The sequence below is a fragment of the Cryptomeria japonica genome, chromosome 6 (genome assembly GCF_030272615.1).
Source record: "Cryptomeria japonica chromosome 6, Sugi_1.0, whole genome shotgun sequence".
Taxonomy (NCBI): Eukaryota; Viridiplantae; Streptophyta; class Pinopsida; order Cupressales; family Cupressaceae; genus Cryptomeria; species Cryptomeria japonica.
The window spans coordinates 48,033,499-48,057,040 of NC_081410.1; the positions used below are offsets into that span (position 1 = coordinate 48,033,499).

Here is a 23,542-nt window from a genome sequence, read left to right on the forward strand (position 1 = left end):
TTGATTTCTACAAAAAAAAAATTCTTTTGGCTTGAGTAGATGATAACTTTTCTTAGTGGATAAGAATGAATTCATTTGCAGAATTCAATTCTTCTTGCAATTTCAAGTTCTTCATCCTTTCAGCATCATAATCCTCAAGAGCAATCTCAAGTTGCTTCTCCATAGCCATGTTCAAATATTCTAATTTCATGATCTTCCTCAAGTTGTTAAACTTCTTCCGAGGTACCAAGCTCCGATACCAATTGTTGGGATCCAAGAACACTGAGAGGGGGGGTGAATTAGTGTTCTGCTAGAATGAATAGTTTTTATCCTTTTATACCATGCATATATAAATCGGTAAACAAACAAACATATAACAAGGAGAAAATAAACCATCCACATAAATGAACACCATAACACATAGGATTTATACGTGGAAAACCTCAATGAGGAAAAACCATAGTGGGATTTCTGACCCACAATATCAGTTCACTGGCCATATGAAAAGATATTACATATAATAGGGGCCTGCACTTGCAGGAAGACACATTGCCTAGAGAATACTGCTCATCACTAAAGAGCCTCACTGACTACAAGCTTTCTACTAAAGTAAGTTACTGAAAATAAACTCAATAATGCATTTGTTATGCCCAATAGAGTTCTGGTTCTGGTTTTGCTTTGTTCCGGTTCATAAACTCTAAACTGTTACCGGTATCTCTTCTCCTCTAAGAATGCTTTCCAAGGTAGCTACAGATCATTGCATGATATAACACTCACATACAAAATGATCTTCATACATATATTTTGCATCATACAATTCTTTTGTATTCTCCTATGTCCATACATATCATCTATCACATCACTCATATCCTTGTTTTCAAAATAACGTAGCAGACTGACCTATATACCCATACAAATGATATGCCTTATGTCGGCTTACAATACATTTACAAAAATGTCAGCCTTGAAAATAATAATTACAAAATGATTTAAGTAAATCCTCCTTGATGTCGGCTTCCAAAGAAGTATTGATACTGGTGCTAGTGGTGTCGGTGTCGGTGTAGCCCTAAATGCTCCAAAACTGGTATCTGTCGGTATATGCTTCCTAGTGCCAGTTTATGACTTCCAACAGATCTTGTTGCAATCAATGACAACAAAATGAATCCAATGAGTTTCAATTGCCAAAAATCAGGGCATACATCTACTGCAACATTGAAGAGCTTGGGAATGCAGATATGCTCTCACTTTATACCAAGCATATGATGGATTATATGGGAAATTTGAAGTCAGAATTCAAGTCATTGCATGACAAGGGTTTCATCCAATTAATTCATTTCTCAATGTTCGATGAACCCGAATGGATCTGATATGTTTTGAGCCAAATGCATGATGAGTTCATGTGGTTGGACTAGCCTCGCAAGATCACCAAGCAAGCCATTCATGCAGTTACCTATTTAAATACAATTGGTGAGATCCCCAGATTGATGAAATTTTAGAATACAACAGTGCCAAAGGCTATCGGATCTCAGTATGGTATCCAATCAATGACTATCAGTGGTATCATAGAGCACGATGTTATATTTGCCTCAATGGTGATTGGATATAAAGTATATCAATCGAGTGGGCATAATTGTGTGTTCGGTATTGCCATATTTGCAGCCTATGAGATGCTCAAGGAAGACAAAAGGTATGATATTTATGTAGTTCTTCTCAGTGAGCTATTGAGAAATCTTAAGAAGATTAAACAAGACAAGAAATATGTATTCAAATTTTGTTCCTTGATTGTATGCTTAGCACTATATTTCCTAAATGAAATCCCTAGTATTGGAAAGATTCGGTGGGCTTATGATAAATTGGTGGTCATTCAAATCATGGAAGGATTGTAGGGTTTAGGTGATACTATTGTGTAGAATTTTGTTTTATGGGTCTATTTTAACATTTCAAGCAACAATGCAAAGTAGGGAAAGGATCCCTAAGGAGATTGTTGAGAAATATGAGAAAACCATCTGCTTTATGGTGATAAGGACCAATGCCATGTGGAAGCAGTTGAGCCAAGAACTATCTGGATCATGCCCATGGGGTATGAGGTGGATGCCACCACACTTGATGCATATGCTCAACATTTGTTGAGTCATCTGGTGGATGATAAGGATGAAAAGTTTGGTACTTGCACTAGTACATTCAGGTCAAAATTTTGACGGCAAATCGTCAGAATTCCGACAAAATTTCATCGCACTACCGACAAAAAAAGTCATCGAAAACTTTGTGTCAGAAGTTCTGACTATCCTTGTGGTCGTCGCAATTCCGACATCACCTCCAACCTTTCCAATGGCCACCATGGATGCTCATACCCCGAAAGAATACCATCATGATCTCGGCCTATCGTCGGAATTTTGACTCCAAAGGATTAAATTTTGATAGAGGAGTGTCGTCGGATGCACAACATCCTCGTCAGACGTTCCATTAGTTGTCATCGGAATTCCAATGGAGAGAGATGATGTGGGTCAAACGGATTTACCATCGGTGAATGAAAGCATTGAATGAGTTCTATTTTTAAAAATTGCATTAAACATTTTAATTTATTTGATTCAGTGTTATTTGCAAAAAATGATTATCAATGATGTTTCCTTTCTCCAAGAATTGTCTAGGATCTTTCCATCAAATAATATGTAACATCGAATGACTAAATTTTTTCTTTACAAATGCTTATTTAATTTAATTATTATTTGAGCATGAATTAAAATTTATATCTGTATGGAAGCAAAACATACAAGTTGAAGAGTCATGTGCAAGCAAATTTCCTAAAAGAAAGCAAGCAAGCATTATCTTGAATGGCATGGAAACAAGCTCATCAGCTGCCTAGAAGAGAGAAATTGGAGAATGGCAGATGAAAGTGTTTAAGGGTGATAAATAGATAGATAGTATGCAATACAAACAAACAATGTCTGGAGTGTCTGATGTGACGTCTCTAATTTATGTTCAGAGGGACTAACTGGTTTTGGAGTTCCTGTGAAACCTATTGGGCCACGCTTGGAGGAAATCAATGTGTTCATGCAAGGAGCATCTTTTTTCTATTATGAGAATGATACTTTTGCACCGAGGGATATTTGGAAGTCAATATCCAAAAATTTCTATAGTGTGGAACAAGAGTTGGTAGACTCGAAGTATAATTGTCAGCTTTCAGAAGACCAAGAGGTTATGTACACAATCTCCCAATAGAAGAGCGATTTCAAGAATTACCTCTCCCCCCCATGACTATTCAGGAAGCACTTCCTCAAACAAAGGACTATTGGCCTCCATGGGATCAGAGAAAAAAATTAAAGCATAGACTCTAGACGATGTGGTGGTGTCCTTCATGAAGAACTCTACATTATAATTGAAAATTCACGAGGGAAACTGCAAGATAGTGAAGAGAAATAGAATCTTGAAAAGTGGGAAGAATGGATTTTGGTTTGGGTGGGGCCAAGTCAGGTGGCTCCTCTAGAGGTTGACGAGATAGAAATCATATTAGGATTTGAAAAAGATTACACTTGTGGAACTTCGTGTGCGATTGATCAATTGCAGTGTTTGGGTAATGCATTCCAAATAGATACAGTTGCATTCCAAATGGGTAATGTCTTGATTAAAGACTTTTATCCTGATGGCATGCAACTGTATATATTTGGAATGCATTATCCAAACACCACAATCAATCACTCGTACACAAAGTTCCACGAGTGTGATCTTTTTCAAATCCTAATATGATTTCTATCTCGTCAACCTCTAGAGGAGCCACCTGACTTGGCCCCACCCAAACCAAGATCCATTCTTCCCACTTTTCAAGATTGTATTTCTCTTCACTATCTTGCAGTTTCCCTCGTGAATTTTCAATTATAGTGCAGAGTTCTTCACGAAGGACACCACCACATCATCTAGAGTCTATGCTTCAATTTTTTTCTTTGATCCCATGGAGGCCAATAGTCCTTTGTCTGAGGAAGTGCTTCCTGAATAGTCATGGGGGGGAGAGGTAATGCTTGAAATTGCCCTTCTATTGGGAGATTGTGTACATAATCTCTTGGTCTTCTGAAAGCTGAAAATTACTTTGAGTCTGCCAACTCTGGTTCCACACTATAGAAATTTTTGGATATTGACTTCCAAATATCCCTCGGTGCAAAAGTATCATTCTCATAATAGAAAAAAGGTGCTCCTTGCATGAACACATTGATTTCCCCCAAGCATGGCCCAATAGGTTTTGCAAGAACTCCAAAACCAGTTAGTTCCTCTGGACATAAATTAGAGACGTCACATCAGACACTCCAAACATTGTTTGTTTGTATTGCATACTATCTATCTATTTATCACCCTTAAACACTTTCCTCTGCCATTCTCCAATTGCTCTCTTCTAAGCAGTTGATGAGCTTCTTTCCATGTCATTCAAGATAATGCCTGCTTGCTTTCTTTTAGGAAATTTTCTTGCATATGACTCTTCAACTTGTATGTTCTGCTTCCATACAGATATAAATTTTAATTCATGCTCAGATAATAATTAAATAAAATAAGTATTTGCAATGAAAAGATTTAGTCATTCGATGTTACATATTATCTGATGGAAAGATCCTAGACAATTCTTGGAGAAAGGAAACATCATTGATAATCATTTTTTGCAAATAACACTGAATCAAATAAATTAAAAATGTTTCATGTAATTTTTAAAAGTAGAACTCGTTCAATGCTTTCATGCACTGACGGCAAAGTTGTCTGACCCACACCATTATGCATAATAGAACAAATCAATATAATAGGCTATTATAAAGAATATATACAAAAATATGAAAGGACATTAAGTTACCATTACAAACCCATAAACCATTAAATAGTGAAAATAGATATAAATTTGTGAATGTCTCCCTATAAACACCACAACCATAACCAAAACAAAAAAAATTCTTACCCACAAAAACTTAGCTGGTGAGTTGCAAGTCTACAACATCTCTCAGATGATCAAACCGTTTCTTAATTTTGTTCTTCTGGTTAGGAAATGGATTTAGTTGCATGTTCAAGTTTTCTATTTGAAGCCTTCTGTTTCCCTATATTTGAGACATAATAAAATTCTTGTGAGTAGGAAATTGATTCAGGAGTTACGTGTGAAGAATTTGGCAAAGTAAATGATGACAATCAAACTCAAATTTTATCTGTCTTGATTAAAGAATTTTATCCTGATGGCATTAAATTAAAGTTCTTTCTCTATTTTTTGGTGATCTCTAGAGCAGAGGTTGCTTTGCATCGACCTGGGATACATTTAACTTGTGTTGCATCTGCGGAAATATGTATCCTAGGACGATGCAATGCAACCTCTGCTCCACCAATACCAGATAGAAGAGAAAGTACTTTAATTTAAAGCCATCACAATAAAATGCTTTATAGACATATATTAGGTATAAAAGGAAGCCTACCCTATCATTTGAAGGGGTTTACCTACAATGCAAGTGATCTCTTAATTATAAAATCAATTCAATTCCAAGTGAACATGCAATCAAGCATTCATCAGGAATTGAAGGAGAAATCAAGTTAATAAAGATATTTAATAAAGATATCATCTTTTAAATTAAGGAATGGGCAGGAGATTAAGAATACAAACCTTCCATATTGCACACTTCAAGGTATATTAAAATCAGTTTAAAGTGTATTCATTTAGGGACCTTTCATAAAATATTCTCAACTTACATATCATAAAAGGATCTTAAAATATTCATTGTTTATAATGATCAGAATTTGGTTGTTCCATGCACCTTCCTTTACTATTTTAAAAATATCATCGAACAAAATATTGTGCAGCAGTAGTATGGAGTGCATTTCATCTATTTTATGTCTAAATATTTCATCATACCACTTTCTTTTCAAAGGTGACTGATCGATTGCGGTGTTTGGGTAATGCATTCCAAATAGATCCAGTTGCATACCATTTATCTGTCTTGATTAAAGACTTTTATCCTGATGGCATTAAATTAAAGTTCTTTCTTTATTTTTTGGTGATCTCTGGAGCAGAGGTTGCTTTGCATCGACTTGGGATACATTTAACTTGTGTTGTATCTGCGGAAAAATGTATCCTAGGATGATGCAATGCAACCTCTACTCCACCAATGCCAGATAGAAGAGAAAGTACTTTATTTAAAGGCATCAGGATAAAATGCTTTCAAGACATATATAAGGTATAAAAGGAAGCCTACCTTGTTATTTGAAGGGGTCTACCTACAATTCAAGTGATCTCTTAGTTATAAAATCAATTCAATTCCAAGTGAATAGGCAATCAAGCATTGAAGGAGAATTCAAGTTGGTGTAGGTGAATTTGGAAGACAAAAGGACTCAATGAAGCTATTAAAGACTTTTGAAGGTCTTAGGAGTGAAGAGCCAATCAATTATGATGTCTTAAGGGGGCAACCTTAAACAACATACACTAAGCTTTGATTGCTTAGGTGTGTTGTGGGCCCATTCCTTCCCTTGACATCCCTTCCCGTCTGTTTCCGTTAAAAAGACAATCAATGTTAGCATTTGAATTCAAACAGTGTTCTCGTGTTTGACTGCATAGAACAAAGAAAATGGCATAAGAAACTCTCATCTACCTTGCAGCTATCATAGAATACCTCCCCGACGAGATATTCTCATGTCCTTTCCTGCTTTATGCTGTCGATGAAATACACAAGCGTCCTCACAATGCAGTCAATGCAACAAATAGATTTCCATTTCGATCAGTTTTATTTGCCAACGTACTATCTACCTGTGCCAAAATGGGAGCTTTGGAACAGAGTATGGGCTTCCATCAAAGCAGAAGGTAAGGGCAATTAATATCAGATGCTTACGGTTGGAAATGCTCTGTTTGACATGTTTGGAAAATGTGGAAGTATAGACATGAAAGCGCATGAACTGTTTAGTGAGATACATCAAAGAAACATGATCTAATGGAATGCTATGATTGCAAGATATGCACAAGATGTGTTTGAAATGGATTTAGAAACTTCCAACCAAATGTGACTAGTGAGTATAGATGTTGTAGTGCAACTGCCCAGGTACACATGTATGCAAAATATGTAAGCTTAGATAAGGCACATGAACTATTTGACATAATGCCTCAAAGGTCACGCAATATCCAATGATGGTTGGGAGAAAGAAAACATCAATTTTTTGATAATCTTAAATATTTCTTTATTCATCACTATAAATCTATTATGAATTTAGTCTCAATATTGCATAAATTTATTCTAGTATGAATGCAATATTTAGGGATGTAATCTTTATATATTTTTTTTAATTAGGAAAAGGTCCTAATAGAATCCCCAACTAATTAATCGAGAGAAAGATACCACTAAAGAAAGAAATTCAATCCTCACCACTATGGTCTTGAAGGCTTTTAAGACACTTGGATTCCTATTTTGGCCCGCTTTTCCTTGACCCTATGTCAAGATAGTAAACTAGTTTGAGAGAATCTATTGGGTGGGAAATTGTGTATGGTTGCAATTATTTTCATGCATGGAAAGTGATTTAAAGTTTGGACCAATAGAGGATAAGTATTTCTTGAACCTTCAAGGACATGTGTAGAGCACCGCATGGATGTTTCTCCATTATTGAACTCTTTGAATATGTAAGTAAATTATTTTTGGTTGATGACACAGTAAGTGTGGTATTTGTCTTTTCGATATGTTGTGGATAATATTAATCAAATATGGAATTTTTTTGATGCTATATACACTATTTTTTGGATTGAATTTAGGTAAGAGAAGAGGTAATGGAAGAATAAATGAGGTACATAAAGGAAGAAGAGTGAAATACATGGTTTGGGATGGAGGTTACAAGTATATATGATAATTCGTATGGATAATTTGTTGTCTATAAAGAGGCAAATAAGCTATCACAACTTCAACATGAATGAATGCCTCATCTACAGAAGAAAAAGGTACCTCTAATGGTTTCAAAATTTGTCAAAATAGTTATGATATACCAAATAATCAAGTGGAATATCCTTTAGGTAACTAATATTATCTTCAAACTATTTATTTTGATTTTCATCATATCCTTTCCATGTGCATTTCCCTTGGTTTTAGTCCCATTTTTTCTTTATTTTAATCAAAACAAAATTTATAGATGCCTCTACTTGTCTCACCACTCATTAATTGTTTGGGATTTTCATTCCATTCACCAAGGTTGGCATCTATTCTAAGAATTTGTGTCATGGCCAAGCTAAATGATTTGCCTCTAGTTTCTCTCCAATCTACTCACCTAGTAGCATGTGAAATCTATCTCTTCCTAATTATTATTCTCTCCATCTTGTTCATGACCATTTCATTAATGAATCCTTCCTCATAATTTTGGATAAGTGAGACAATGTTAACTCAAGGAATCTTTTCAATCCTCTTTCAAGATTCTTTCCCAAGTAATAATCTTGCATATTGGAAAATAAATTACGCTTCTATTTTTCCAAGCTACTCTTCCTTATAATGTTTAGATTTATTCTAAAGTGCTCATTGTGACTCATGTTTACTACTCTTCCTATTAGTCTCATTCCAATATCTCCTACAAAAATATGGAATGATTACATTTATATTTTATTTGTGTCTCCTAAATATCCACAAAATTTGGAACAATAATACAATTTTTTAATAATATTTAATTGTAAAAGAAAAGATTAAAATGGAACTAAACACTCTAAATAAATTAATCAGGGTTAAAGGGATAAAATAGGATCAATTCACGAAGGCAAGATCTGTTATCTCAAAATTAGTAGATTCATGCAAGAAAAGAAATATTAAATCTAGAGATAAAATTCTTGAAAAATTTAGCTAGCTAAAAGCAAAAGAATGTTGTCAAGCTCTCATTTTCGCACAGACTGGCAAAGGTTGTAGAGGAGAAATCACTATTTAACTTACCCCTGTCTCATATAACCCTATGTTGAGACCTGGCTCAGTAGGATTCCATCTAATCATTCATCCATCTTCTTACAGTCTAGGCCTTAGAATAGATTTTATTAACACATCACCTTTTGCCCTTTATTCAATTCAAGTTAGTTTAGGACAAAAAGCATCGTGAGATTGAAATATCAGATGATCAAGTTCCAGCTATTCAAGCATTCAACAATTCAATGTAAGTCCCCTTGTGATACTAGCAATCACATCAACCAACTATGTTTATCCACATGTCGTGACCCAACATACTAGAACCTTGGAGTTGTCTCAAGTGATCCTTAAGCAAATCTCCAGCATTTGAGTAACTTTGTTCAAGAGAGGATAAGATACTTTTGGGTATTTTATTCTACGTTTGCATGTGCATAAAAAACACATCAACACCTCCCACTTGTCAATGGATAAGCTAAAGTTACTCTATAATGAATGGTTTATAAGGCACACCACTTGATGAAGGTTTTGCAAATGGGGTGGCAAGTTGAATGGGTTTGATCTTGGGACAATCTACATGGTTAAACGTGCTTGATTTAGAGTAGTATTAGTATGGGTGACCTCCTAGGAATCCCTAATGCTTCACCGCTATGAGCATCACTTTGATGAAATGAGTACTAAGTGATCCATTATTATGAGGGGTTCATGTAAACTACTCATGAGAATGGGTCAGCTTGACTCTAAAACTATGCAAGTGAATCTTGATATAAATATCATAGTATGAAAGTCTTGTGAAAACACTAATTCCACAAACTATAAGATTGATTAGGCTTTTCTCATTAGTGGAATCATATAATAGCTAGTGTGTATTGTTACCTAGATGCATGAATTTGTAGTTTCCATACAACTAAGAAATGATAATGTTTCTAAGTACAAACCAAGTGGGAACTATGGACCCACTAATCTTATTTGTAACCACTCACCATGACTATATTATGATAACTCTCTTATTGATAATAGAGAGTATCTAATACATTTATTAAGACCCTAATTATGGTCATGGTAGACCACACAAAGAATGACTTCCATAGGAGGCTAAGAAGGTGATCCATGAACAAGAGTTTGTTTCATTCAATCCTTAACAATAACTATCATTAAGGTGGAAGAATTTAGTGAACAACCTCTTATGCTACGTAGGTACCCTAATGTCATATTCTATTAGAATTAAACAAGTAGTTAGAGTTGATTCTATTTTTAAATCCAAGCATAGAGGGGGGACTATAATGATCCATCATCATTGAGTGTTTTTAATTAGATAAGAAGGGATTTTGAAAGGGCCCTGATCCCTTGTGCAAAGAGAAAGATGAAGCATTAATCCCAACAAAACAACAAAACAAAACAGCTCCAAAACAACAAAACAACAAGAGGCGGAATAACTAAAGCAAAAATGAACCATCCTAAAATCAGGGTGGTTTAAAAAATTGATCCAAAGCTCTTTGATTGAGCACAAAGGAAGGACCCTTCTCTCCAAATCCTATTTTCTTGAGACAATGAAGGGACATAATATCATTGGCACATCCATCATTAGAACCCAAAGCATTATATATCCTTGAACAATCCAAAGGGGAACTCCCTTGATTAGAATCAATATTTTGAATCTCCTGGGAAATAGGGAAAGTTTCATCCTTATTTTTCTCCTTACAAGCCTGACAAATAACCAAAGAGTACTCATACTCAAACTTCTGCACCCATTTTCCAAATTTAGAGATAGGTTAATCTGGGTAGGGAGAGCTTGATTGCCATTGAGTGAGGATGCCAAGAATATCTTTGATATAGATAAAAAAAAATGGGATTAAACCAGGGCTCAAGGACCCATCTACACAATAGCAATCATATGACAAGAGTAACCACTGCCATGAGATATGAAACTCAAAACAATGAAACAAAGATATTACTATGTATATCTTGAGAGCATTCAGAATTATACCCTTATTTGATCCAAGGGGTTATATGGAGGAGAAGATAGTGAGAAAGTATATTTATGTGACTAATTTAGAGATTTTTTTGGAAAATTTTGCCAAAAAATCTCAATTTAGACAAAGTGATTATTATACTACCTTACTTTGTTTTGTCTTAGCTTGAAAAAAAAAGTCTAGTTTAGATTATTTTCCTATAAAGCAAAATGCTCTAACAATATTGTTATCAAATGCAAATATTTAGAAGCTATTCCATATGATATTCTTGATAAAACCATTTCTTTTATAGAATCTAGAAAGGTAAATATTTTAAGATTTGACTATGGAGATAGCCACCCAAGATCTAGAGGTCTAATGGAAAGCACAACAAAATGAGAAGATCAATCCGACACGAATAAACTATATTCCTATCAATGAATACAAGTTTACAATATGAATGAATGAGATTATAAATAGAACCCCTTGATTATATAGGTCAAGATGAGACATGTAGGATATCATAAGATTATGAAAGTATCTTAATCTTATGATATGAGACATAAAGTGATAAGTATCCTATGTATACCTTAAGTAAACTTAAATGATAAGGCATAAAAATGACCTAATAGTGGAAGTAGCTAGGCAATATCCCTATTACACCAACAATTATTGCTACTTGTTCTTTGATTCATCTCATTGATATGGCTCAAATTGAAATAATTCATCTCATCAATCAGAACAAATATATTCAAAATTTTACTAAGCAATAAAACAAGTCTCGTGATCCTTACTTTCCTTAAACTGGCCCCTTTCGTTGCTAGCCCTTTACTCACAAGCATTACTCTCACAAAAAATACAAACTCATTTTTTTGTAAGTGATCCTTTAATCATCATCATTTTCATGCTCTGAGCACACTTACCTTTGCAAGTGCAAGTATCCCAAGCCTTGATCCAAAACTATAATCTACTATATTTGCAACAAGCTTTGCCACATCACTTCAAATTGCTCTTGTAAGAACACAATTGTTAAATTAGTCTACATGACTAATGCAATATCATGGAGGGGTGTAGTAGAAGAAGACATATATCTTTATAAACAATATGACTTTTTTGAATCTGTTCTCAAAGATCAATGATGAAAATAATGAAGATGGGGTTTTTAGTATGATATATGAATTAACTGAACTACATACTATAAGAATGAATAGGTCTCAAGAAGATCAAGGAAGTAGAGGAGAGAGGATCTCCCTATACTAGTAACACATTTAGAGGAAGGTAAATCACAATCTTCTTTTAAAACTTTTATAGTGACTCTACAAGGTACTAGACCTTTCCTAATTTCTTTCAAATTAGTAAACTAATGAAGACTAGTTAATAAATAAGTTAACTAGGAAGCCAAAACTCCTTCATGAGATTCATATAGAAGGCCAATATCTTAATTGTGCAAATGGGATATAGAAGTGAAGAAGAAGATTTTGAAGAACAATTTTGTGGAAGATTCGAAGAAGGGTGTTCTTCTAGCCATCCTACCATCATTCTTAATTTTGAAGAAACGAAAGATGAAGAAGCAATTTCCCATATTCATAACTGGTTCCATTTAAGAAATCAAGAAAAGCAGCCTACACACCTTGAACCTAAATGTACAAATTGAAGGACAAGATGACTTCTTCCTCCATCCGTAGATCTTATTGCTGTTGACGGAGGCCCGGGCGTCGCCATTTACACAGCCCATTTTGGGCTCCCTTGCGGTCGTCCTCGTTGGTTATGTGCCAGCCCTTGGCACTTCATGCCCCCGTTCCCCACTGCAGCCGTGTTTGTCACACCAATGATCTTCCCTGCCATGATTAAACCCATAGGTTTGCTACAGAGGCGGGACGAATGAGAGGTGGGATTTCGTAAAGAGGCGGGATTTATGAAATGACTTGGTCTTTTCTTTTTTTTTTAAGTAATGCACGCAGCCATCGGAATTTCAATGAACATGGGCACTTTTTCTAAAAAAACCTTAATGTCATTGCCAATTTCTTCTTCATCGAAACCAAATGTTGCATTATCGTCGGAATTCCGATGAAATTGGGCATTTTAAAAAAAAAAAATCAAGTTTGATCACAATATACCTTCTCTGTCGGAAACCTCCATCGGAATTTTAGGCTAAATGTATTAGTGTTGAAAGGAAACAGATCTTGATTTGCACAAGAAGTTTACAGGACCTGCCATGAAGAGGAAAGTAAGGAAGGAGGTTGAGGAGCTATTAGAAAAAATGGGCATATCTAATGAGGTTGTACAAAGGGAAAGAGAACAAAATATACTAAAGGAGGAGGATATGGAAAATTCCAAGAAGACTAAACCTTTTTCCACCTCTTCAAAGAAATCAAAGCCAAGAGAGTTTTGGTCTGCGCCTACCTTCGATGTGCAGAAGACATCACCTCCACCTAAGCCACAATCAACACCAACTAGTGGGGTAGAGAAGAGGAAGAAGGAGAAACCCCAAAGAGTGTATGTTGCTGCCACTACTGAGGACATAGAGACAAAATTTGATGAAGTAGTGAAAGAGGTGAAGAAGACAACCACCTATGCTATAGTGGTGAAGAAACCTCATCCTGGTGGTTCTTAGCAATCAAAGAAGCCTAGAATAGAGTCTGAGTCATCCAGAAAATCCAGAGCTAGCAAGAAATAGAAATTAGAATTAGATGTAGCTCTCAAATCCGGTAAGATTGAAGGTACATTTGAAGTTGTGCCCCCACTGACTTTGAAATAATTAATTGATGAAATTCTTAAGGATGAAAATTTGAAAAATATGCCTACATATTATGAAAATTTTGATGATAAAGATCAAAGGGAAATTGAAGAAGCAGTTGTTGAATATATGGATGTCTATAGAAAGGCATTGATAGAACTTGCATCTATGATCCCTAAAAGTCTGTATGACATTTTGGATGCAAGAAGGCATACAACAAGTTTACAGGATGAGAGAATAAAGGAGTGTGTACTAGTAAATCTATCTTTAGTCATTTTTAAGGATGAATTTATTAGATTATTGAAGCTTTCCAAGGATAGATTCTGAAGCAAGAAGAGAGTTAATAAGATTATCCTAGGCAAGATAGATGAGGTAACCAAAGAAGTAGAGACAATTTTAAAACATTTTTTCATAGATCAAAGAATTGATGTGAATTTGGAAGAACCATCTCATGAAACACCTATTCTGGAAGTGCATAAAGTTGTCCTTGACAAGAAAAAGGATCAATCACCTAAGAAGGCTATTCTGAAAGGACAGTCAAATGATCAGACCCCAGTTGATGATGATAGTGCCAATGTTGATATCTTTGGTGACATTGTACAGGAACTTCCGGTTATAGAAGTTATATCAGAGAAAGAAGCCAAGGAGATAGTTGAAGTAGAGAAGGGAAAGGATGGTGATAAAGATGAGAGTGCAGAGGTAGGTGACAAGGGAGAGAAGGAGAAAGATCATGCTCTGGTTACAGTGGCAAGAGATGTTGTACTGACTAAAGAGAAACAAGTTGCTATTGATTCAAATGATTTTGGCCAAGGGCCTATCGATCTAAGATCATTATCTCCTATTCAAGAACTAAAATTGGCAACTCTCACTCAAGACAAAGCCAATGAGGACTTTGTTAAGTCCCACTCTAGTGACAAGGATTTGATATCATTGGCAGGAGACATGTTGCAAAAAATTATGCCATCTTTCAAACTTGATACATTTGATCCCTCCAGTAAGATCAAGGGTTTGCTAAATGTTGTTGGTTCTCATTTTGAGTCTTTGGAGAAGGCAACGGATATTAAATTTTTGAATCAATTCAATTACATGTGATTGAAATAATTTTTCAAGATGATTGATGATGATAAATTTAGTATTGTTATTGCATTGAAAAGTATTCAGGATACACTTGATGAAGGTGGCAACATATACAAGTCATGTCTAATTTTCCCTAAGTCCACTATAGACATTGACAAGAGAATAAGGGAATGTGAAGGCCAAATAGCAAGCATATAACAATCATACGCTCCACAATCAACTTCGGCTAGCAATTTTGAACCTCAAGTTTTGATTGTATTGAATAAGATCAAGAGTTTAAAGGAAGAAAAGGAAAGAGTTTTGGGTAGAGTGTCATAAGTGAGAAGTCTTATTACTACTCAGATAGATTCATTGATGAGTAGCATGCAAGATGCTAAGGATTCTCTAAATAAGCTTGCTCTGGTAGATAGATAGGGAGCAAAAATGCATGCCCACCTTTTCAACAAGATAATAAGCATTTTGGAGAGTTTAAAGAAGGCATTGGATAATCATTTGTTGTCCCTTAGAACAATTTTTGCAGACATCTTCAAATTTTTGTGAGCAGTTGTACATATCATTGTATATCAATTTTGGTGGACTCTTTGGCATTGCTATCAAAGGGGGAGAGAGAAGAGTGAAAAATGGTGTAAATGTTGGCATGATTGGCATAACTGATGCAAATCAAGAATGGTGACTGAACCAATAAAGGACAGTTTGTGATGACATTGTGATGAAGAGATTGAGATTGCATGATCGGATGACTTTGATCAGTGATTTGTGTTGTCATTGATGGCAACTGATGTTTACTATGTTGTATTTTGTCATCTAAGTTTTTTTGGTCTACCGGAAATGCCTTATCCATATTATAGATAGTGAACTAGGAATTAGGACCTTAACCGATAAATGAGGAATGTTTTGATTTGATCTGGTGATTGGTGATGATTGAAGTGTTGCGGTTTGGAATGTGAGCTTGTATCATTGTAATGTATTTGACCAGAATCACATCATGTTTTGGTTATAAAAAATCATGTTTATGGTTTCCATTGTATTTTTGCTAGGGTTTAAGGACCAGTAAATAATTCTCTTAACTGATAATGATTTTTGGTTTGGCGGTGATCTACATCAAGTTCAAATGTTGGTGATTATGTGGCACAAATCGCGTGAAGTGTTTGAAAGATGTTTTGGCACATTTAGAGAGTGAATTTGTTGGGAATATGAAAAGTGCTTAGTAGAGTGTTCTAGGGGTTTGACTTTGTATCAGATCAAAATGCGATGATCATTCAACGGTCGTAATTGATTTGTAATTGATTGTAATGATCCATATGATTATCAATGATGATCTATAATAAGTTGTAAAAGATATGTGATGATCTATGTTGTAAGTCTTAGGGTTTTATAATCAACAAAGTTGTAAAGGATATTTATGTATGTACAGTTGATGTTTGGTGTGTTGGTGGTTTTGAGAAAAGTGTGAAGCCGAACCAGAGTATGAGATCTGCTAGAGAGTAGCAAATTTGGAGCTTAATTGGATCTGATCAAGCATGCAGTTAAGTGTTGTACCTAGATCAATCACTATTGTTCTCTAACAATCACAATAGTCAAAATACCTTAACCAACTTGGTCCTAACAGGCCTTACATTGTAAATCCCTTAACCGGGTAGCTCTATATCAGAGTGTTAAATCCTCTTGCGAGGTTGATCCTAACAGGTCAAAGCTCCTAACAAGGCTCATCATCTAAATCCCTTAACTGGGTGACTTCTAATATGGTCTGCTCCTAATAGGGAATCATTGTAAGCTTCTAATCAGGCTAGGCTCTTAATAGGGTGCATTCTGAAAGAGTGCACAATCTTTTGTGGGTACCAATTCCCACCATGGTTTTTCCCTATTTTGGTTTCCACGTGAAAAACATGGTGTTCATATGGTGAATGTTTTTATGTGTTGTTATGTTTTACTTTCAATTTATGCATATTGATGAACACTCAATGATTTGTTTTGATAAACCGGTTTAACAATTGGTTATCAGTGATTACCGGTATTGGTAAAGAGTTTATTACTAGTTTATGTTTGATTTGAAGAAGTTTTATAAGTTCAAGTTTTAAGATTGAAATTATTGTTAATACTGATTCACCCCCCCCCTTAGTATTAATCGGATCTTTTAATATTATCAATTGGTATCTGAACATTGGTCCTCTATGTGCAAAAAGCTTAACAACTTGAGGGAAAGATCCTGAAGAGAGATGATGAAGAAGGAGGGTCCAAAGTTTACCGAGGACTACTACCGGATATGGAAAGACCAGATGAAGATATACATTAAAGGATTGGGTTCTTAATATTGGAATCATGTGATGAACAAGTATGTTTCTCCTACTTCTATCCCCTTGACATCAGATGAGCTTAAAGAGCAACAAGAAAACATTCAAGCTTTGGAAGAAATTGTAAGTAATTTATCTGATTCTGAGTATATAGATGTTCATGGATTAGAAACTGCATTTGAGGTATGGGAGAAATTAGAATTGATTTATGGAGGTGATGAACATGTTCAAAGAGAAAATGAAGAAAGTTTAAGAGGCAAATTTGATGACATGAAAACGGTTGATGGTGAGAACATTGCACAATATGGTCAAAGGATTAAAGAAGTTGTAGGTGATATTAAGATTGTTGGAGGGAAGATTGATGATGATATTATTTTTAGTAAAATGCTTAGAACTCTCCTACCATAGTATACTATTAGAGTTTCTACAATTCAAGAATTGAGATCTATCTCTAAAGATAAAGTCACTGTTGATTCTCTTATTGGAAAGTTGACTGCATTTGAGTTAAACAACTTTGATAATAGTGTTTCAAAACCATCTGAATATACTTTTAAATCTGTTGTTACTGGTACATCTATTAGGAAAGGAAAGGATATTTATCATAATCATGACTGTAGGTCTAGTCATGGCGGTAGTAGAGGTGAGGATGATAATGAAGATCATCTGATGGAACTTGAGGCAGTATTGGCTTGAATATTTCCTAGAGGCACCGATAAGTATAAAGGTAAATTACCCTTGAAGTGTTTCTCTTGCAATAAAATGGGACACATAGCTGCTAACTATCCTAACACTGATAAGAAATAGAAGTTTAGAAAGTTCAAAGCAAAAGGACAGAAACATTGCTATGTTGTAGTTGATGAAGGAGTAACTGATGAAGAATAAGAAGATGACAATGAGGAGATAGTGTTTTTTGTTGTGAAGGAAGATCCAACTGATGAAAAGGCATTGGTGTCTCACATAGATAGTAGTGATCAATGGATAATAGATAGTGGTTGCTTAAACCACATGACCGGTGATAGAAACAAGTTCTTATCCCTTGAAGAATTTGATGGAGGTATAGTAAAATTTGGTAACAACTCACCCTGCATGGTTAAATGTAAAGGAACTATTTCATTAAATGGAAAAAGAAATGCAGATGATGTCTTATGGGTTGATGGATTAAAGCATAACCTTTTGAGTGTTGGTCAATTAAATGATAAGGGTTATCTTCTAGAATTTAAAAGTGGAGTGTGCAGGATTCTTGGAAATAATGGAGAATTAATTGCTACTAGAAAGAAGACAAGAGGTAATATTTTTCATCTGAATACTAATGTGACTAGTTGTTTGGTGGCAAATATTGAAGACAACTGTTTATGGCACAAGAGATTTTGTCATGTTAATTTTGACAATTTGATAAAAGTTAGTAAATCAGGTATTGTGAGAGGTTTTCCCTAGCTTATTAAACTAGATAATGTGTTATGTAAAGACTGTTAGATGGATAAGATGACTTTTGTATCTTTCAAGAGTAATTATTTCTCTTCAAAAAATATCCTTGATTTGGTTCATACTGATCTTTGTGGTCCTATGAGGACTAAGAGTTATTTTGGTGATATATATTTCATGATTTTCACTGATAATTTTTCTAAGATGATGTGGGTATCTTTTCTAAGAGAAAAGTCAGAGGCATCCAATAAATTCAGAGCATTAAAAGCTTTAGTTGAGAAAGAAACCAAGAATAATTTGAAATGTTTAAGATCTGATCGGGGTGGAGAATTTACTTCTGATGAATTTGTGAAGTTTTGTGATGAATAGGGAATCAAGAGGCCGATGTCAGCTCCTAGAACTCCACAACAAAATGGGATATCAGAGAGGATGAATAAAACAATTGTTGAAGCTTTTAGAACCATGTTGATACAAGGTGAAGTACCGAAAATGTTTTAGAGAGAAGCAATTAGCATTGCTATTGACACTTTGAACTGGGTACTTGTCAAGAGAGGTAACAACAAAACACTTTATGAATTATGGCATGGCAAGACTCCTACTGTAAGTTCCTTTAAAAAATTTAGGAGTATATGTTTCATTAAATGTGATGACTACACTAGAAAGTTTGATGCAAAGTGTGATGAAGGTATTTTTCCTAGTTACTCTACAAAGAGTAAGGCTTTCAAATATTATAACAAGAGAACAAAAAAGATCATTCAGAGTACTAATGTGAAGGTCTATGAACTCTCTGAGAAATCTGATGAGACCAACAGATCTGAACCTAAAAAAGACAAAGATAAACTTGTGTTTATTTAATTGGACGTAAAAAAGAATGATGAGAATATTGTCTTGATGATGATTTTTGTATCTGATGACTTTATGTGTTGTGATTGATGAAACACATATGTTCTAATTGTCATATTCATACCAGTTAAGGTAAATCGATACTATGGAGTCATTGTATTGTTAACTGGTATCATATGTATGAAGAAGTCTAACCGGTACGAAGATGTCTAAACCGGTATATGTAGATAAGACAATCGGTTTTGATAAGTTCCATAGTTACCAATTTTGATATGCAATGAAGAGAGACAAGGAGGCACGTGGAGACAATCACCCAATATGAATTCAAGTGAATCAGTCTGTGAGTTTGAAACGGTCACCACTTAACCGGTATCAGTGTTCTAACCGGTTTCCCAGTTTGTGTGATGAGTTATCACCGATTGTGATGTGTTACCATCGACTGACACTTTGGTGGCGATTTGTGTCATGTTCAGAAAGATTGTCTAGATTCATTGAACCTAGTAAATTGTGTCAAGGTTCACGAGCCGACATGAAATCTAATGTTTATAAAAAGACATTGCGATGCAATATTTTATATAGAAGATGCAAGTTGTGTTATGAGTTGGAGTGGATGCAATTTGTTGAAGGTATTGCAGAGTATGTCGGTGATACAGTAATGTATGCGCAAAAAAGGATCTAAACCAGTAGAAGGTGTTATTCTTAGATCATTCCCACTATTTTTCTCTAACAACTACAATAGTAAAATCCCTTAACCGAGTAAGCTCCAATAAGATTCATTGTATAAATCCTCTAACAAGGTGATTCATTAACTTGGATCTAAATCCTCCACTGAGGTTACCTTTAACCAGGTATAGCTCCTAATAGCGCTTGAGATCTTTAACAGGATCTGCTCCTAACAGAGCATTTGTAGACCTTAACCGGTCAGTTATCTATTTTTGTAGATAGTTAACTTGTGAGTTCCATCTCACCATGGTTTTTCCCAGTTGTGTTTTCCACGTATAAATATTTGTGTTATGGTGAATGTTTTGATTGTGGTGAATGTTTTTATAACACTTTGGATTATATGCAAAGTCATTGGTAAATTGGTTAAGTGGTTTTACCGATGTGTAATTAAAGTGTTACTATTTTTTCTTTTACTGATTCACTCCCCCCTCTCAATGCTTTATAAGTTTATCAATTGGTATCAAATCCTAACATCCTTAAGGCTTAACCACTTGGAAGGAAAACCTAAAGTCATTATGGGGGATATGAGTTACAGAGAGATGGCTAGAGAACTTGTTGAAACTAGGGATGATCTAGAAACCCTGAGAGGAAGATTCAAGGCTTCACAAGCAAAAAATAAATAACTAATTGAGCAATTATTAGAGATCTCTGACAATAGCTCTTCAGATGAGGCGAATATTGATGCATTGGTTGAAGAAGTAGAGAAAATGAATGGTGAGAAACTTAACCTAAGGAGAGAACTTGAAACCCTTACAATCCGTATGAGTCAAGAACTTGAAGCTAGGAGGGCAGCTGAAGACCGAATCAAAGAGAAAGATCATGAAATCCTTAAGATCAAGTAGGAGAATGCAACTTTTAATGAACATTGGCATGAGGACAAAGAAGAGAAAGAAGAAATCAAAGCAGATCTTGGATTGGCAATGTCTCTTAGAAAGACCTTATTGAAAAGGAATGAAGATCTTACAAAAGAGCTTACAAAAGCCAATGAGAAGGTTGATAAATCCAACAAGAGTTCTACTATGCTGGATGAACAGATCCAATCTCAAAGTATGAAAGGTGATACATCCAGGCTAGGATACAATACATTTGAGAAGGGTGAAACTTCTGGTACCAAGAGCAACATGCATGAAGTTAAAACTATTCCTAAGGATAAGAAGCCTACCTGTAAGAAATCTTACAAACCTATTTGCTTTAACTATCATAAACTAGGACATACTGCTAATGTTTGTAGAAGCATATCTAATGCTAATATTGGTTATAGACCTAATACTAGGTATGTGCCTAGAAGATTTGAAGGTTATTGCTATACATGCAACATGTATGGGCATAAATTAGTTGAATGCAGATATGGAGAAAACAATCCTGTAACTCACATGAACCCAAGACCTATTGGTGACTGGAGAGGGAATTTCACTGACCAAAGGAACACAAATTGGCAAAGACCCTATGTTAACCGGTCTAGTCCTTATGAGATGGAAAAGAGAGTCAATGTGACTTGCTCAATTTGCAACAAATCTGGACATATGGCTATGAACTACAGAAGAAGAATAGGTAGAGGCAATGCAGGACATTGGAGAGCATCTAGAATGGCCTACTATCATTGTCATAAACCACGACACATTGCCAAGTTTTGCAGAATAAAGAAGAACCAACCGATAAGTCACAATGCAGATTGAAAAGGAATGCAAAAGGTTGATATTGAAGAAACCAGAGCTGAAATGAATAGGATCTGGAAGAAGAGGACAAGCCATCGGAAGAACCAAATACTTCACCTAGTGTGGAGAATCCCACACCGGCAAACCGATGTTCTCAACAAGTTTAGGGGGAACATATCGATAAATCCAATTTTGGACCCCTTGAAGAAAGAGTGGCAAGAAAATTTTTAATTTTGAGTTAGAATATGAAATTTTTTGATATTGCTATTTGATCAATCGGTTAGTATACCTACCAGTAAAAGCCAAATATGTTAAGTGGTAATTAGGGTTTTTCAACCCATCGATATTACAATAAATGCAGTCGGTAAAGTTAATAAAAAAGTAGTTTTACTAAGTCATTTTTACCCTATTGCATTTGAAGAGCATTTTGTGAGCACTTGCAGAGTGAAAAAAAGCTTTCCCAGCAGATTATGAATGGATTTGATCAATGGAGTTAGAATTTGGATCGAATTTGAAGCAAAGAAAATCAAATCGGGTTTGGAAGCGAGAGAGTAACCAAAATCCCTAGCAACATGAAGGAAACAAGTTATTTGGAATGGCATCATCATCTAAACTAGCAAAGAATATTTTTATCACTGTTGAAGCCATTGAGTCAATGGGGTTGGGAAAGATAGAATCGTATGATGCATTATCATAGGAACCCCAAGGAGTTTTGATTAAAGGTGATATGTCAAGTTACATAGATTGCAAGATTTAAGACAAGTTCATTAGAAATCTATTCCCAGTTGAAATCTTTGCGCAACAAGAATGAGAAGATTAAACCCGAACACATTAGGGTTTATGAGAAAGGTCTTCACAATGCAGTTTTTTTCTCAAGGATTTTGAGGAAGAGCATGTAGGATCATTCTAAGTCACATCCATGGAGGGAACATTTATTTAGACAAGTCTCATACTATTACCAATGAGGCTATTCATGTTCCCTATTGGATGATAAAGGAAGATGTAGATTATGATCTGTGTGAGGCAATGCAGAGTCAACTAATGTTGAATCTGGAATTGATCAAGAAGGATAACAATCAGAAGTTAAAGTTTGGGCAACTTTTGATCAGTTTGTTTTTCTATTTTCTATTTTTTTTTCCAAGTATTGGTGATATACAATGGTCAAATGATACACCTATTTAAACCCAGATTAAGAATAGTATAAAGGTTGTCAAGAACACATTTCCAATTGCTATGAATAGGTATTTTAATGAATTTCAGAAGAAGATGAGTATGAGAATGAGGTTATCAGATGATGTGGTCAAACATTTTGAGAATGATATTCGTTTCACAGTGACCATTGATTTCTGCCTAATGGAGGTTGTTGAGATGAGAGAAGAAGAGATGGAGAAAATGGGCTATGAAGTCAGTTATGACTTGTTGATCGATTATGCAAACAACCTTCTAGTATCACCTAAGGATACAAAGAAGAAGAGACTAGGTACTTATCAAGAAAGGATTGCACCACCACAGCCTAGTAGTATGAAAGGGAAAAAGATGAAATATGAGCAAGCAACTTCTGTGTCAACTGGTAGAAGAGTAACAAGGAGTGTTCAAACTAAGAAATAACTAGAGCCTAAGGTGTACACAAAGAAACCAACTTCCACTAGAAAGAGAGCCAAACATCTCATCTTACAAGAAGAATCCAAGGAAACTGAGTCCAAGGAAGAAAAGAAGAAGCTGAAGGCAACCGATAAGAAATCTAAATCAGCAAGGGAAATCTCTAAACCAAATATGCCTATTGATATTACATCTTTCAAGACAATGAGTCATTTTGAGAGGACTCTAAAAACATTAAAAAGAAAGAAATTTGATAATATAAAGGATTATTTTGATTCTTTTGATGAGGTTCAGAAACAAGAAGTGGTACAAGAGGTAATCAATTACCTATGTCAATATAACCAGTTACCACATGAAATTCAAAAGGAAATTTCTGATTCTTTGAATTTAATTTTGGAAAATA

General features: G+C 35.0%; 1 protein-coding gene across 1 annotated transcript in view; it reads left to right on the forward strand.

Annotated features, from left to right (window-relative positions):
• LOC131876484 (uncharacterized) overlaps positions 1-23,542 on the forward strand; it is a 43,843-nt gene that overhangs the window by 19,454 nt on the left and 847 nt on the right. The window contains exons 2-3 of the mRNA XM_059221902.1: positions 12,973-13,395; positions 13,945-14,579. Of these exons, the coding sequence (XP_059077885.1) occupies positions 12,973-13,395; positions 13,945-14,579 (1,058 nt within the window). The remainder of the gene's footprint in view (positions 1-12,972; positions 13,396-13,944; positions 14,580-23,542) is intronic.